General features: G+C 48.1%; 1 protein-coding gene across 3 annotated transcripts in view; it reads left to right on the top strand.

Moving 5' to 3' along the window:
* LOC141916244 (galactosylgalactosylxylosylprotein 3-beta-glucuronosyltransferase 1-like) overlaps window positions 1–7,511 on the top strand; it is a 31,230-nt gene extending 23,719 nt beyond the window's left edge. For all 3 annotated transcript variants that reach the window (XM_074808552.1, XM_074808571.1, XM_074808562.1), the window contains exons 5-6: window positions 52–159; window positions 4,234–7,511. In XM_074808552.1, the coding sequence (XP_074664653.1) occupies window positions 52–138 (87 nt within the window). In that variant the 3' untranslated portion in view covers window positions 139–159; window positions 4,234–7,511. The remainder of the gene's footprint in view (window positions 1–51; window positions 160–4,233) is intronic.
* Window positions 7,512–12,872: the final 5,361 nt, after the last annotated feature.

Genomic DNA, 12,872 nt, shown 5'->3' on the forward strand with positions numbered 1-12,872 from the left:
CGGCATTTCCACGGCATCCAGAGCCCCTGAACTCTTTGTGATTCCCTCTAGGTATTGGTCTGGCACACAAGAACTGAGAGGCCCACTCTGGTTAACGAAGGCAAGCGTGGATTTACAGACCCCAGAGTAGAGGTGTAAGCAGAGAGCCAGCTCCAGGGTGTGAGTACCCTTGTCTTTATTGGTTTTGGCAAGGCAAATAAGCTGTACCTGTTTCCTTACTTATGCTATTATTTCCTCAAAGACTGCATATATGATTGTCTCACTAGCTCCCTTACCATGCCACCCTTTGCACAAGAAGTAGATCCTCATCTTTACTCACTTACGGTCTGCATTTCATACTCATTCAAGCCTCCTTGCAGTCCACATACAGTGCCTGCATACAGACAGAGAGAAAAGAGGCAGAAGAATCCCATGGCTTCACTCAGTAATAATGACAAGCGAAATTCCTTGCACCCCTATTGCTGCTAGCTCCAAACTCTCTTTAGCGTGGGAGTTGTCCTACAGTGTGTGGAAAGAGATCACACTCCTACAGATGAGCTTTTCCCCCAGCAGCCCTGACACTTCTGCAGTGCTCCATGCATCCACCTTCAGCTTTTATCCTGCATGAAGAACCATGGTGTGGGTGCAGCAGGGAAAGGCTGGTGGAACACTGAGACCACCTCAAAACAGGAACCTGCAAAACGCAACCTACACAGGCTCCCACAGAGTTTGAGGGGCTTGGTACCGACGTTACCGGAGCTAGGAATATATCTGCTGCTAGGGAGAAATAGTGAAGGCACTAGGAGTGCCTTTGTGGTCCACAGTGCCAGCCAGGGTCAGCAGCAGGAGGGGGGATTATGGCAACCACCACAGGTGAGGTCAGGAATGTATCAGAGATCAGTGATATGTTCTTAGAAGTGGAGACTGATGAAGAACAGGCTGCAGAGGAGCTATGACCTCCTCTGCCAGCTGCCGTGCCCTCTGATGCCAATGCCTGCCCTTGGCAGATACCTAGCCCAGAAGTCTGAAAAGAATAAAGGTGTCCAATTTGGGAGTACCCAGTTCCTTCTGGAATGACTCATATCTGTGGCAGGATGCAGGATGCTGAATGATTTACTCCTACTTTGGAAGATATTCCAGGGCTGCTTTCAGCCCTGATCCCAATATACACCTCAGCTCAGCTCTACCAGTGGAAATAAAACTGACAGCTTTTGTACAGGCAGTCATGAGTAGTTCAGCTTCTGCACTGATCTGCTGTGTGCATTACTAGTAGCTGCATACAGGATTTCCACATCACCTCATCATCTCTGAGTGACAGCTGTACAAAGAGCACAAAGCAGTCCCAGCACCTGCACACCCAGCAGCAGATGGGAGGGACAGGAGTCAGTTGCCTAAACACAGACTCCTGGGCCACCATAGGGACCCTGGGGTAGCCTACCTGGCCCTCCTGTAGGCCACAAACTCTGTACAATATCTTTTCATTAGTGTCTCAGATATCCTATTAAACCTAAAATGATGCCAGACACCTATGCTTAGGCAGCAGCCCCTCTTTTAACCTGTGCTTCTGTGAAATCCACTAGCATAACAGGCTCATTTTACATCCCATCCATGCTGGGTCTGCAGTAGGCTAAAGCTATGGTTGCCCAAACTCAGCTCATAAGGACTCAGAATCCAGTTAACTGGTTTGGAGTTACCACTTACTTTGTAAAGGATGAGCAGGCTTATAAAAACTCAGATGGATTAGACCTGCCTTGCCTATTTGTGAGAGGAGGGGTTAACTGCTCCACTACAGATGCAGAGTGGGGATGTGATGTTTTCATAAATGTGCCATTTATGTATCGGCGCTTTTGTTCTCACACTCCCTCCCTGGCCAACCACTCAGACATCTTCCATGAGAAATGCCACACACCTGCTATGGATTCATAGAATCACAGAATCATCTCGGTTGGAAAAGCCCTTGAAGATCCTCCAGTCCAACCATGAACCTCACACTGACCGTTCCCAACTCCACCAGATCCCTCAGCGCTGGGTCAACCCGACTCTTCAACCCCTCCAGGGATGGGGACTCCCCCCCTGCCCTGGGCAGCCCATTCCAACGCCCAACAACCCCTTCTGCAAAGAAATCCTTCCTAAGAGCCAGTCTGACCCTGCCCTGGCGCAGCTTGAGGCCATTCCCTCTTGTCCTGGCGCTTGTTCCTTGGTTCAAGAGACTCATCCCCCCTCTCTGCACCCTCCTTTCAGGGAGTTATAGAACAGTCACTCATGGGAACAACTCCCTGTAAGTCATTTGTTGTGGGAAAGGGGAAGCGACCAGTCTCAGAGATCAAGGCACTGCCATTCATTCACCAGCAGGACTTGCACCCTTTATCTAGAGCCATCCTCTCTGGTGCTTTCCAGCCAGAGTGTCAGCTAGGCCATCTGTAGATTTTGAAGGAGCTTCCCACTTGCATTAGCAGCAAATTTGACCACAATCCCCTCTGTACCACCGTCTGCCACGTGGGGCAGCTGCTCTGACCTGCCGAGCGGGCAGGTGGCATCCACTCCAGGAGACACCTGCAAGGTGAATTGCTTGACTGGGCAGTCAGACAAAATCTTTAGATTCTCCGCCTTAAATTTTTAAATTGAGATCTCTGCTGATGGCTACGGTGTTTTGGAGGTCCTTACTATCAAGGCTGCTGAGCTTCAGAACCTTGACAGACATGATCTATATAAGCCAGCTCTGAGAAAGAAAAGAGATAAAATTGCTCCCCTGAGGATGTTCTGTTCTTAGACACAGTAGGGAGAATATTTCTGTCTCTTCCTCCTGGCAATTTGTCCTTGTTGAGGATCAGATTGAGCCAGTCAAGACCTCCCAGACCTCCCAGAGGCCTCTTTCCCCTTTAGTGCTTGTAGATGTGAGCCAGGCAGACGCTGCTCGGTGTGGGATTTGGTGCTCTGTTGATCTCTAGTTGGACCACTTGCACGGCTGCTTGGCACGTGTGCCCACTCGGTGGATTGCCACAGACACAGCGTAAAGGGACCCGCTGATCACGTGAACTGTGAAGATCAGGCTTCAGTGGATGCTACATAAATAGCAGTTATTTCGTCCCAGCTGGAGTCCACTCTCTTCCTTGCCCGCATTCCCACCAGCCTTAGCTGTGTCCAGCTCCAGGGGAGAAAACTATGCACCAAAGCAGAGCAGATCTGCAAAGGGGGCGCAATAAGACACATCAGGATTTTGCTTTTCATGAGGGACAACAAAAAGAAAAAGAAGAACCCAACATTTAAAAAAAAGAAAAGTGGTTTCCTTTCTGCACTAGAAAATCTGCTTTTTTTGCTGCCTTGAGAACCACTAGGCAGGACCTGAGATGTGCTGGGATTGAGGATCGGGGCTGAGAGCTATGTCCCCAGCCTCTTCATGCAAAGTGGAGGAGCAGGAAGGACAAAAAGGGGGTCTCTGAGCCCATCTTCAGCTGGACAAAGGCTTTCACTGTGGAGGTATTGTGGAAAATGGCTGTAAGCCTGGTCTCTGAGAAACACTGTGGGGATGTGCAGAGTAGGAAGGGGAATGTGGAGGATGGGGAAAACCCTTACGATTGTCTGTATTGCAACAGGGGCCATAGAGCAACTGACAGCTATCACAGCATACATCCCTGCTGACTGTATTGAAACGCCCTTGAAACACAGGCTTTGGCTTCTGAGAGCAGGAGATGGAGATTAATTTCGCTTCATATTTTCCTTTGTTAAATCCCTGAAAACTATCACTCAAGACTGATGTTATAAAAATCACCTATTCTTATTCTAACATCTATTTACAGGCGTCTGAAAGAAAAGAGTTTGCTTAGGTTAGCACAGGACTCCTGCTGCCTTGTGATATTTGGAAACAGGGAAAGAAGTTCACCTGCATGTCAGAGCATCCAGACAGACTGAACAGGGATCCTCAGATCTCATCCGCCTGCTCTTTCCTTAAAAAATTATCAGAGAGGTTAAAATAATGATTTTATGGGGAGAAAAAAAAATCCTTCAAAGACTTTTTCTAACTCATAAATAAAATCTCTCAGCTAGGACTCTGTAGCACAGACAGAACAAGCAGCTCTTCAGCCATGTCCCAGCCCAAAGCTGTGTGTAGTTTGGTTGAGGAACCTGTTTACTGATGTGTGCTCAGTGTCTACCTGAGCCAGAGGACAACCTTGTTGGAAATGTGTCTCCTACCCTGTCCTACTGGATGTGGTACCTCTATCTCCTCCTTACCTCATCTTGTGTGTGTTTTGACAGAGGCAGCGGGCAGTGATCGTTCCTGAAGTTTGTCAGCAACCACGGCAGCTGCACGCCCTGCCTGTTCTGCCCAGCGTTCTGCTCCACCGCCGGAGGATGATAAACACCCCCAAATGTCACCACGCCGATCAGCTCCCACTGCCGGAAAGGTGGTAACAAGCAGGGACAGAGCTGATGTGGTGCCCTGCGATCCTACAGCTCTTCACCTTTGACTTCGTGCACTGGCTCCCTTCCCCACCTGGGAGAGGAGTGCTTCCCTTCCCCTGCGGCCTCTGTGTTTTTAACCATTTGTTAAAATTTATTAGATCCATTCTTGGCTGTGCCAGCATAGCAGCTGAAGTCCAGGATGGGTGCGGGTGCCTCTGAAGGTCTCTCCTGGCATATCATAAAACCTGAGCTTCAGTACAGCTGCTGAAAGCTGCAGTGGTTCAAAGACAGGAGTTGTCGCAAAAGCACAAATGCAGACCTCTTGGCCTGAGGCTGGTATGCTCTCAAAACAGCTTTAAAACAAAGCTAGCCTGAGAGAGGCTCTCCTTCTGAAGGATGCACTCAGACACCTACACGGATCAGCCTTCAGTGTGGGAGAGGGAGCTTTGCTGAAGCGCCTCATTTGGGCTTTGGGAATTCAGAAGGGATCTGGTGCCTACGCCTCGGCTGAGAACTTGAACTGCCCTCACTTAAGGTTGTTTTGGAAAATACTGGCCCAGAGCCCTCTGGATAAAGTTCCTCTCCGGCTCAGGGAGATCCGGCAGGTACCGTACCTCAAAGGCCATGCCTCCATGTCTCGCTGCAGAGACCAGAAAGCAGGGGCAAAGATGGGTGGACTTGGAAGTGGTGTTCCTAGCCTGGAACCCTGCTGCAGCACCATCGGGAGCTTCAGTAGCCTCAAATCACGTATCCAGACTTGCTTCCTAGACCTCCAGAGGGGAAGACACCTCTCTGAGGTGGAGGTGGGTGAGAAGTGCTCAGAGAAGAGGAACCCTCAGCCTGCACTCATCTCCTGTGAAAACATTGAGGAATGTGGAGAGATATCATCAGGAAACATATCTTGAGCACATAGATGACAACTGAAATAGCAAATGTGACAAGGTTTTCCAGTTGAACTTTGAAAAGCATGTGTGGTGCTGTGAAGAGAGAGGAGGCAGTGTCATGTGGAAGGGTTTCCCTTTCCCTCAATAAAACAGGAAGACAGCCAGGTGGAAGGCAGCCCACAAAGGAGGAGGTGGCAAATGAGGACCGAAGGAAGGATGCACTGGATTAAAAGCACAAGTGTTGGTACCATGTGTGTGCGTGGGGAGTGGTGTCACTGTGACTTTTCCAGGAAGATTCCTTGAATGACCCAGAAACCCCTCTGAGCACATCTTGAAAACCATCTTCACTCGGGCCATGAGAAAAAAGGCTTTAGGCATTCAAAACACGTGGAGGATTTCACAGCTGGGGGAAATTTATAAGCAGCTGAACCATCCCCGCCCAAGAAATTCTGGGCTGACAGGAAACTTATTTATTCGTTGATTTATTTATACTAGAATTCTTCTCTGCTTACTCCTTGTTTAGTTTTCGTTTTTAGCTTAGATCACCTGACACATTCATGAAGAAAGAATATTTCCCCCCTCGCCCCAGAACGGTAGAGCTTGGAGTTCATGGATGAATGTCATATGTTCTGCGCTCCCCGGGGTTTCTTTACAATGGTTTTTTAAACTGGCAAAATAATCAGAAACACAGCAAGGAGGGGAGTACAGCAAAGGGAATTACAGCTCCTTTATGCAAGAGACGTGGGTGGCGCTAAGTTTCTGGCTCCCGAGCAATCATAGCGAGGTAAAAACATATGCAAAGGAGTGCCTCACTCAGCAGATAGTCCCCACGGGATCTCGGGAAGCCTCTGTGAAAGGGGCTCATTGAAGGGTGTCTGAGAGAGGGAGTCGGTCCATGTTCCCTCAAACGGGGAATAAGCAGCCGCGCATCCTGCTGTAAGAGGGGGGCCAAAATACAGGAGGGGGGCAGAAGGGAGGCAGGAGAAATCAAAGAATAGGCAGCAAATAGAGGAATGGAGCCTGCGTTTAGTGAGGCTTAGGCCAGGGCCTTTCTGGATGAACACACCCTGCCAGCACTACAAGGCCACCCTGCCAGCCGTCTCAGCATGGAGAAATAATGAATGGGTCGTTAAAACAGTGTCTTCTCTGGGCCCTAAAAAGGTCCTTACAGAGCAAGGGTCTGGCATACTGGCACTGGATAGCATGAAGGAAGCCCGGTGTCCACCAAATATTTTTCATTCTCTATTTGTCAGAGCTTTGTGTCCTGTCATCTGCAGGAGGTAACAGTCCTTGCACTCCGGTGAACTTTGCCAACCCATCTTGCCACAAGGCAGGTGGGTTCAATGCTTCCACCCAGCATTAAACCAAGATTAAGTCCCCGTCTTTGTGGTTTCAATGAATGAGCAAGAGCGAGGGAATAAAAGAGTTGATTTTTGATCCTCCATTTTCTCCTCTGAGATGGGCAGGGTTTCTGCCCGTATGAACAGGAGGGGATATGGTGATAAATTCCTTGGCCTTTAATCTTGCGCAGGTCCTACGTAGGGTTTTGGCACTGACGGTGGGTGTCTGCAGCAAGAATCTATTCCCATTGCAAAGGATACCCCCATACACATGTTTTTACAGAGTTGTTCTCTCTGCATTCCTACAAGAAAGCAAAATTATTCCTGTTTTTCCTACTGGGGACCTGGATTCCGGTGATATGCGCTACACTGTCAGTTCAGTGCCGGTCAGAGTCTGCTCTCAAGACCAGCCCTGTTGCACCGTCTCCATTCTTGCCCCAGCCTGGCCCTGTGGAGAAGAGTTTCTGTGAATCAAGAAATTCTGTCAGTCACTAAACTGTGCAAGACCAAGACCTTGTATGGACAACATGGATGTACACAGCTGATGTTCCAGGCTAGCAGACATTTGGACCTGTTCAGCACAAATACTCTTTTCCCTGTAGAGCAACCTAAGGACTTCAGGGAAAGTGAATGCAGTGAACACAATTGGGAGGGAAGCTGCAGTTCAAGCCTGAAGTATTTAAAGAAGAGAAGGCATCCCAGCGCCTGGTTTTTACTAGCATATTAGTATCTGATATTCATGTTCTCTGAGATTCATCCAATTCACCAACCAATGAATATTACTAACATTTCCTGTTGCAGAAAATACTGTTGATGAAGGAAAGAGAATGTCAAGAAAGTACTTTTTAATGGTTATTTATTTATATTGAATGGTACTAGAGCGTTATTAAATATGATGTGAATAGTACGATATTGCAGTGTTGTCTTGTCTTGCAGTGTAAGTGCTTACTCCTTTTCCAAGAAAACCCAGCAGTCTCTGTAATGGAGAATGTATCGGGTTTAGTGGTTCTCATTTCAAGGGTACTCACTTCAGTCTTCATCTGACCCAAATGCTGCAAGAGAAATTCAAGCAAAAACATTTCAGGGCCCTGAGAATGGTGCCTACATTATGGAGATAAAGGAAGGAGATAGAAGGCAGGAGAGTATAGCTTAAACTCCGTAGTCTTGTGGCATCTCTAGCTGTCATTTTGGTGACGTGGTGACCATCCCTACTGAGATTGCTCTGCAAAGGTGCTGACCATAACTCTGAAGTGAGTGGTGGTCAAAACAGAGGGCAGGCAGGCAGCTCTCCATCACAAGGGAGAGGGGAAAAGTGCCACAAGCCGTCGTAGTGAAATAGCAAGCTGCCTTGCGCGGTCATGCCTAAACAAGGCTGCTGCTGGCAGTGGGCAGGCCGCCTGATTTCTGTGGAGGATTGCTGGGGGACGTTATTGAGGTCTGCTCTGTGGGATGCACTGTATCCACTCCAGCTCGGTTGGGCCAGGCAGCTCCTGCACACTGTCCTCCCCTCTGGGAAGAGCCAGTACAAGCTCTTCTGGCAGCAGTATGGTAAGACGTAAAGGATCTCCTGCAGGAATGGGGTGCCACAGTCTCTCCCGCTTGGTTCTGGAGGCCATGAAACCTCTCAAGAGACATTTTTCAACTTTGTTTCTCCTGGAGGAGGATCAGTTGCTTAGGACAGCATGTGATGGGAGGCAGGCGAGGGCAGTAGCTTATGGCCCTCTGCAATACAATCCACAGCATCTTCTGGGCAAGGGGGAGACACCCAGGAGCAGCACCAACAGGGTAGGGAAGTGCAGGCTAAGGCATTACGAGGTCTAGTCTTCCTAACCAAGTGCATGCTGTTTCAGTCCCTGCTTCTGCCAGTCCCTGTGAGCTACAACCCACTGGGAAAAATGTATGAACTCGCATTGGGGCACTAGATGTCAGTGCAATGGGGTCTGGTAGGGAAACACCTCTAGTCTCTTGGATCTTCCTTCTCTCTGGAGGAGAACGGATGGGCCTGTTTGACAGGAGACCACTGCTGGCTAATCCACAAGCCTGGGAGAAGCTAGTAGACCCAGGTCCTGTTTCTAATGCTCTCACTGATTTACTCTGTCATTTGGCCAAGGTATATGACATCAGCCATCTGGGTTTTTTCACAACAAGGGACCCACCTCCCAGAAACATGGATGCACATTTAAGACTCTTTTGAGGAAGCGTTACTAAAAATTTAGCATACTAGAGTACAAGCCAAATCCATACCAGTGTAATAAAAACTCACATTCACAAAGGTGTTGCTTAGAGTGCACTGTGAAGTTTACAAGCCAAGATCCTGCAAAAGGCTGAGAAAAAACTGCCATAGCCAAAGGTACCTGAAATGTCCACCCCACTAGAAAACACATTCAATCCTCCAAACAAGAGGGACAGCTCTGCTTGGCTGTAGTGGCTGAAAGCTTCTACAATGTCTGTACAAGGACTAATCCTACCTTCCTCTTCCTTTGATAGAAACCCTGGGTGCTGGGGGGGGGGCAGAGGGTAAGACACGTTGACCGACACTGCATGAGCACTCTGCTTGGTATCACTCTGTTACACCAGCACATCGTTCCTACCTTCCTTGGGCCCTGCACTGTCAAGGCCAAGCTTCCCAGCCACTCTGCTGCATTTTCAACAGGGATCTAGTGCAGGCCCCAGGAGAAAAAGTATGGAGGAGAAGGGGAAAAGAAAGCACAAGCAAGAATGAATCTTATTAAACACAGCAAGGTACTTAGTCTCTCATCACGTTCAAGTGCTGATTGGAGGTGAAATTGCACTTGGAGGGAGGGGACCCCCCTCCCTTGGGACAATCCAGAGGCTCTCGCACAAACTTAATTTCAAGCTCTGTTGAAGACGATGTTTGTCAGAGTTGGTTTTTTTTTTTTTTGGAATGCATTCAATTTAATTTCTCAGGCAGACGTGTGAAAATGAGAAAGGCAGACCTTTGACTGTGAAGACAGCCCAGTGCCTGCTTCTTACAGACCCAGTCTCACGTTCTTTTCCTCCATCACTGCCCTCAATAAATCTGTGTGCAGGGGTTGCTAAAATGCCCACTACCTCCCTTCCACACTTTGGTGGAGACAGTTAAATTATTTTTTTTTTTGCATTTAAGCGATGAGTTTAATTTTTAATTCAAAACACACCCCAGCTTTCCACGGCTCTGTTTAAAACAGGAGCACTGTGACCTTGAAAAGGCTTGGACCTGCTGGTACCATGATCTGATCTGTACTCTGCTCTCCAGTCTGTACTCTCTTGTGAGAAAAAGGCTTGTGGTGGTTTCTGACCCACCTGTTTCAGTGGTGGTGGCTGAAAGGGCAGGAGAGGAACTGCATTTGGATTTGGAAGGCTCCTGAGGGAGATACTCCTGGAGATTCAGCTCTCCCAGCCCGTGCAGAAACACGTGCTGTTTGGCTCCTCTGCTGACAGTTGATCTGACTAGGCGTATGTTAGTTTTCCAGTTTTGAGAGCATATATACACACAGGTAAAAATACAGATTGGTGTAAGGCTGTTGCCTTTCCACCTGACGTGCTGCTTCTGCCCAGGAACCGACACAGGGTGACAATCTTTACGACTAAGCCCTGACAGGGAGGAGTTTAGCAGAGCTGCCAGTGCAGAACAGTTCCAGCAGGTCCGGTTTCTCCCTGCCTCCGATACAGATGGAGGCAGACAGGCCTTGCCCAAATTGTTCCTAGATTGTGATTTCCTACTGTGACCCAAGGGACGATCACAAGCAAAGCATAAAGCCTAAAGCATAAAGCGGTACCAGGCCCTAAAACAATTGCTGTCTGCAACCCCAGGTCATACCACAGAAATCTTGGTTCCTCTGTTGTTTCATGGTTGATGCAGAGATTAATTCTTTCCTGTCCGTGGCATTGTATTCACTGGAGCTTTCAGCAGACCAGCAAGCGTTTCTTTGTTTTATAGAGGGGAAAACAATCAGGGTGTGTTTGCTGTGGTCATGGGGGGCATGGCACAGGGAGAATGTAAACAGCAGAGACTCACGGCAGTGTGCAAGAAAAGCAATCTGCAGCATGGGGTGGGTTTCAATAAAGCAAGACTTTGCCCAGGCAAAAGAAATGTCAAGGACGTTTTTTATTTGAAAAAAATTGAAATTAAATGTGAAATGACAATTTGCATCCAGGCCTTAAGCAATCCACTTAAATTGAAGAATGGGTTGTTCTGCGCAGCAGAATGACTGAGGTCAAGTTTCTTATAGACGTGTCCCCTACATCTTGGCCCAGCTCTGAAGCAAGAGCGCTCCCAGCTCCCCATATAAATGCTCTCACCCTCTCCCCCCATCTTTTTGGCATGCCACCCCATTGGGAGGGCGAACAGCAGCAAGTGCTTCACCTGGTTGGGGACCACGGGAGCTGACTGCCCAGCCAGCGGCTGCACCTTGGAGCGGGACAGGAGGCTGAGCTGAGGGCGCCTGCCCCCTCTCCCAGGCACAAATTTCCATTTTACTACTCTCCTCGGTGCAAACCCAGCCACTGACTTTTCTTTGAAGCCTTACAGGAATTTAGTATCTGGAAGACTTCTTTTCCTCTGCCAAATTTAAGTGACAATGGGCAACACTTTAAGAATCTCTTATACAAGCAGCAGACGGACTGACAGCACAATCTCGTAAGCCCCATCTCATTAAGAAAACAGCCAGTAAAGAGATGGGTGTAAAAGCCAAAATTTTTATGGGTGGTGAGGCAGGAGATCCCTCACTGTGGAGGCTCCACTGCTGTAGTCCCTCAGGCTAGAGTAGCATGTTCATCTCAGTTCACACCTCTCTGTTCAACTCAATAAGCAGCTGTGGGCTGGCAGAGAAGAGCTGTGGTACAGCCCAGCAGCTGCCCCTACTGTTGTCCGAAAAGGGGATTTGTCACCTGGTGTGCAATAGGTCAATAATCACACACTCAGGAGAGACATTGCTTATTTATTTTAGGGTTGCGCAAGCCTAGGTTGAAACAAAGAAATTAACTCAACAGTAAAGTTTTACTGTTAAGCAGGTATTCTTTATTAGCAGCGCTGGGGTCGCCCTGGGGATTCTCCACCAAAAGGGCTCCCAAGAATTAGCAAAGGACTTCAGTTTACATACACACAAATCATATATATTCATTAGATTTCCTGGAAAGGGGTGTCTTATGGTAATGAGTTCCCAGAATTCATTTACATAGTCCGAGCATGCGTAGTGAAAATAGGGTGAGGGTCTTCGGTGGTCGAGGGAAGAAGTAAGCCGTCTTCTTCACAGTGTTCACTAGCTGACCTTCTTTCCAGAGTGTGCGCGGTGAAGTAAAGGGCAATGAAGCTGGTGAAGGGTCTGGAGCACATTTTGTACGAGGAGTGGCTGAGGGAACTGGGGTTGTTTAGTCTGGAGAAGAGGAGGCTGAGGGGAGACCTCATGGCCCTCTACAACTCCCTGAAAGGAGGGTGCAGAGAGGGGGGATGAGTCTCTTGAACCAAGTAACAAGCAATAGGACAAGAGGGAATGGCCTCAAATTGCGCCAGGGAAGGTTTAGACTAGATATTAGGAAATATTTCTTTACACAACGGGTAGTCAGGAGTTGGAATGGGCTGCCCAGGGAGGTGGTGGAGTCCCCATCCCTGGAGGTGTTCAAGAGGCGGGTTGACATAGCGCTGAGAGATATGGTGTAGTTGGGAACTGTCAGTGGTAGGTTAACGATTGGACTAGATGATCTTCAAGGTCCCTTCCAACTTAGATGATTCTGTGATTCTGTGAAAGTCCAGGTGCCTCCTTCCTAAATCAGCAGAATCATCTTCCCTGTAATAGGGTCTCTGTGTCTCTTTGTTTGAGCCCCCCCTTATCTTAGTTTCCCATTCTAGGAGTTGCCCAAGTGTCCATTGAAGACCTTGAGTCTGCTATCAGTGATTTACGTGGGGAGCCTAACAAGCGTTTTAATCTTACCTAAACAGACAAAGAGACCTAATAAGGAAACAGTTGAGGAGTCAGGAGTCTTTGAGAAACTAATGAAGCAAAACACAAGCAAAGCTTTGAAACAAACGAAGCAAAACACAAGCAAAGCTTCCATGCATCACAGTTTAGTCTTAATAATTGTCAGAAATTCATTTCTGTGAGGCCTTTCATGGTGCTTGGTGGTTTCCCACAAATCAAGCACACCAACAGGACTTTTTGCACTACATTTATATACAAAACTTGCAGAGTTAATAATCTTCCAAGTCCATCCTCTCTACCATGATTGGTTAGTAGTTTACATGCAATTATAATACTGCTGACACAATACT

Source organism: Strix aluco, chromosome 2 (genome assembly GCF_031877795.1).
Source record: "Strix aluco isolate bStrAlu1 chromosome 2, bStrAlu1.hap1, whole genome shotgun sequence".
Taxonomy (NCBI): domain Eukaryota; kingdom Metazoa; phylum Chordata; class Aves; order Strigiformes; family Strigidae; genus Strix; species Strix aluco.